Source organism: Acinonyx jubatus, chromosome C2 (assembly GCF_027475565.1).
Source record: "Acinonyx jubatus isolate Ajub_Pintada_27869175 chromosome C2, VMU_Ajub_asm_v1.0, whole genome shotgun sequence".
In the NCBI taxonomy this organism is placed as follows: Eukaryota; Metazoa; Chordata; class Mammalia; order Carnivora; family Felidae; genus Acinonyx; species Acinonyx jubatus.
Window position 1 is genome coordinate 49,680,743 of NC_069384.1, and position 4,847 is coordinate 49,685,589.

The window sequence follows — 4,847 nt, forward strand, 5'->3', positions numbered from 1 at the left end:
ACATCCAGGTGCTCCAACACTGTGCCACTTTTGATGATACATCTCAAGAGGTATGGCACACTTTGGCTTGTTATTCAAGTATCTTGTACAAATAAGGCCATTCTGGATATGCCAGAAGATTTATCAGGTTTCTGAAGAAGTATGAATGAGCCCAATGAAGATCAGCAAAAATGCCCAGATGATGGTAGGCTTATGATAAAAACAAATTCTTTTTTTTTTTTAGTTGTATGGTTTTATTAACACAAATATGATATGCACATAAGCTGTCTATTCATTTTCTTCACTGTGCAGTCTGGCATTGGGATTCGTGACTCTGATGGTCAGCTGGGCTGCCCTTTCCACAATGGTTTTACAGTTCTTGGAGGAGACATTGTGAGCATCCTCTGCACAGTAAGATTTGTTGCACATCAGCAGCACCTCAAGCTCCTTGACATTGTGGACTAGGAACTTCCGGAAGCCACCAGGCAGCATGTGCTTTGTTTTCTTGTTGCTCCCGTAACCAATGTTGAGCATCAAGATCTGGCCCTTGAATCTTCTGCACACCCTATTGTCAATACCTCTGGGTTTCTGCCAGTTGCGCTTAATTTTGACATATTGGTCTGACTGGTGCCAGATGAACTTCTTGGTACTCTTTTTAACAATCTTGGGCTTCACCAGAGATCTGAGGGCAGCCATGATGCCAAGTTATAGATGGCTGCCCAAAACAAATTCTCTTTTATGACACTAAGTTATAGTCTGGTTTGTTACACAGCAGTAGCTAACTCTTATAGAGAGCAGATAGAAAATGTCTTTGAGCTTTCCATAAAGGGATAAAAAGAAATGGAGCAGTAGTTAAAGAAAGTTATGAGAGCAATATTTTTTTTAAATCTTGGCCTAAATTAAAATTTACTTTATATACTATTATAAAATGAAAGGGAAAAATAATTTAGAATACAGAACCATTAGAATGTAAATTCCATAACCATTAGAATGTAAATTTTTGAGGTTTCTTTTATTCACAGTTTTTATCTCCAGTGTCTAAAACAGTGTTTTGCATATTACAAATGCTAAATAATATTTTTTAAAATAATCAGTGAATACAGGAAAATATATGGGCACATCTCTGTATGAATGATCTAATAGTATTTTAAATTCTGTATATTAAATACCCAAACTCCTATGGTTATCCACAAAATCTTGTTCTTCTCAGAATTATACTCATGAGTTTCATTTCTATTCACTTATTTATTTATATTTGTGAGGTAAGTTGTACATGCCAGATACTGGCTTAATTGCTGGGAATGCCTCAGAGATCCTAAGAAACAAGGCCAATTCTTTCAGGAAGCTTGCTATCTTACAGTAGAAGAGAAATAAAAGCAGAAAAATAAAATCAGAAGTATTTAATTAGCTACAATTGTGACAATGTAAAAACTCATAAGTTATTTAATAAGGGTTCTATAAAAGGAATTATTATTCTTCAGTTGAATTAACCAGAAATTTAAGAAAACCTTCTGTCCCTCTTGTCTCTCTTCTCCTATGCTCAATGAAATCAGTATAGATTCTCAACTCTTTCTTAAATGTCCATTTTCACTGCTTGGTATCAGGGACCAGATCTCAATATATGTTTCTTGAACTATTTCAAAAGCTTTCCAATAATCCTTATCTTTCTCTCATTTGTATCAAGTATATCCTGTGTGAAAATCCACAAAAAATAAAGTTTCTCTGTATAGTTCTTTAACATCTAGCCCCAAACTAATTTTCCAAACTCTTTTTAAATGCATTCCTTTACTTCTAGCTTAAGTTGATTCATTAACCCATATTCCAACACAGTCCCTCATTTTCAAACTTAAATTGATTTAGAATATTCATTCATTCATTTGCAAGATCTATGCCTTTTGTGAGTGTGGTTCCTCTTCCTCAAAACTTAACCAAAGCTTAATTATTCAAAGCTTAATCTATTCTTTTAACTATTGAAATTGTCTGAATTCTTTAATAGACTAATATAATCCTATCATTTCCATGCTATCCATATTGACCTTGTTATTTTATAATTGCTAAGCATTTTCTCTGAACTTATTTTTAATTCTTGAGTATAAAATGTGTCATGCTTTACTTTGTATTGGATTTTAATATTTTCAATTGCATTGCAAGCACTATGTTTTGTGTTATTCATTGGCAAAAATTACACTGATTGTATTTGAGAATACCTATTCTGTTCCACTGTGCTTACTAGATGTCCAACAGCTAGGTCCAATTTATTGATTTTAGAATGCCGTGTCAATTATAATTTCTTAACTAGGACTCAATTGTCCTAATCCAGAAGTTTGTAGGTATTCATAAATCATAATAGGTAACTTAAAAATATTAACTAATTCCAATTTTATTAATAAGGACAAAGGAAGTAGGTGATACCGTCTACAGAAGACAACTTTGAGTACACAGACAGATAATGCATTAGCCCTGTGTTGGGGATGCAGGGAGAGTGAGGAGTAGATACGGCAAACAGAAAATACTGTATTATTTTAAAGGGTCAGAAATTACAGCAATATTTCCAGATCTTTCCCCACTGTTGACAAAGTATAACTGATCTCATTTAGGTATATACGCATTTCTACAAATAGTATTTTCCCATGTGTCTGAAATTGTAAGCAGTAATTATATCTAAGATAAAAGGAGACCCTATGTTTCTTTGTAACTTATAAGGGTGAGGGGAGAATGAGAAATCTAAGCCATTTTCTTTAGAAGATGAGTGGAAACAGGAACAGTAACGCTAAAGATGGATATTTTAAACAGGCAATGCTACTCTGTTAGAGTCATGGCTGTAATTTACAATCTCTGACATCACTTCACTTAGTATGCAAATATTATCATTTTGTCTGATTAATATTACTCTTACATCAAAGGCTGTTTCTGCATCTGTAACAGGACAGCTGAATGTGGCCAGAAAGAACACTGTACTGTTTTGATTTTTTATTCCATTTTAAATTCAAGACAGTTCATCTTTAGTGCTGCTGCACAGTCCTGCCACATTTCTCTCTTTTAATTCATCTCACCTTCTAAAATTTGACTGTTTCCAGGCTAAGTCTTGGTATCTATTCTCTTCTTTACTTACACATGACCTTTTATTATGTCATTCCATCTTGTGCCTTTAAATCTTTTGTTTCTGCTGATGTGCATATTTTCATATCCAGTTCAAACCTGTTTCCTGACCTACCAACTTCTATACAACTGCCTGTTCAGTATCTTCATCTGTACATTAAGCACCTCACATCCAACATGTCTAAACATGTCTCCCCAAGTGTATTTTTTTTAATTTTTTTAGTGTTTGTTTATTTAAAAAAATTTTTTTTAATGTTTTATTTATTTTTGACAGAGAGAGAGAGAGAGAGAGAGACAGAGCATGAGCGGGGGAGGGTCAGAGAGAGAGGGAGACACAGAATCCGAAGCAGGCTCCAGGCTCTGAGCCATCAGCACAGGCGGGCTCGAAGCGGGCCTCGAACTCACAGACCGCGAGATCATGACCTGAGCCAAAGTCAGATGCTTAACTGACTGAACCACCCAGGTGCCCCTCCCCAAGTCTATTTCTTCTACAACCATCTCTACACTGTGAAATAAACTCATTCCAGTTGATCAGATCAAAAATACTTGCCTCGTTTTTCTTTTTGATTACATCCTATGTCAGCAAATCTGTTAGCACTACTTTCAAAACATACACATAATCAAACTGTCTTATGTCTGTAACTGTAAACTGTAAACTGTAGCATGGCATTGTTATCATCATTGTCCTAGCCAACATCTGCTCTTTCCTCAAATTATTTCCATTACCCCAAGTGCTTGGAACAGTTATAAATGTATTTTATCTCAGCTCCAAATCTACTCTTTGGTACCTAATCTGTGATAATACACTTGTTTTCTTTTCCTTTTTTTTTTTTTTTTTGCATTTCTCCTTTATAGTGAACATAAGACTAAGCTCTATCAGTCGAGAATGTTGGAGGGATGCTATAGAAGAAAATGGGCTTTCCCCCCCACCCCCTGATTCTCATGTATTGTGTTTTTGGAAAATACTACTGTCACATGCTTTGCCAGTGGTGTGGGAGTATGAAAATATTTGGTGGTGCTGTTTCCAGCCATGGACCTAGGATGCTCTTTTCTGTGTTGACTGCCTTCCTGGTACCCTTCCAATATGGAGACTGCATGTTCCTGGCCTCACACCCACAACTGCTCTCGGACTCCCTCTGCATGTCTGCTTACCAGTCCTAATTTACTTGTGCCCCAGAGGGGTTTTTCTTGCTTGCCCAGTGATGACGAAACAGTCCTGTTCCTAAGTTCCAATGAACTTCTTGACTATACAACAGGCTACAGAGGTCCAACTTCCATTTGAGTGGAGGGGGGCCTCCTTATAAGTTTGTTCTTCCTTAGGTCTGCTGCCTTAGCCCTTACCCTTTAGAGTTCTCTTTACCTCATATTTATTCTTCTATCATTGATTCAGAGGTAATTTTTATATTAAATTTACACTGTTCAATTAACTGTGTCCTTTCAATCTCCTCTTTGGACCCAAACTGGTAACATTGCTCTCCCTGCTAGTTTTGTCCTACAGTCTCTTTAATTTACAGTAGTCACAGAGATTCTCTGAAAATTCAGACTTCAGATTAGGTCATTCCCTAGATCCAAGCACTCCGATAAAGTCCTATTTCATACAGAATATAACTCAAAGAGGCATTTATTATTTGGCATCTACTCTTACTCTCTCTGGTGCACGGACTTCCTTGCTTTTTCTTGAAAACAACATACCATGATGTTTTTATTTCAACATCAATGACCTTGCTATTTGCCTAACCTTTTGCCCAAGTGTCCACATGTCTCAGTAC

The 4,847-nt window shown here is 36.1% G+C and overlaps 1 protein-coding gene across 1 annotated transcript; it reads right to left on the reverse strand.

Moving 5' to 3' along the window:
* Positions 1 to 206: 206 nt before the first annotated feature.
* Positions 207 to 719, reverse strand: LOC106972237 (60S ribosomal protein L32-like). Its single transcript, XM_053220390.1, has one exon. It carries the CDS (start codon positions 673 to 675, stop codon positions 268 to 270), a length of 408 nt encoding a protein of 135 aa, XP_053076365.1. The 5' UTR covers positions 676 to 719; the 3' UTR covers positions 207 to 267.
* Positions 720 to 4,847: the final 4,128 nt, after the last annotated feature.

Coding starts and splice junctions, on each gene's coding strand:
- LOC106972237 (XM_053220390.1), bottom strand. CDS start 675: ATGGCTGCCCTCAGATCTCTGGTGAAGCCCAAGATTGTTAAAAAGAGT.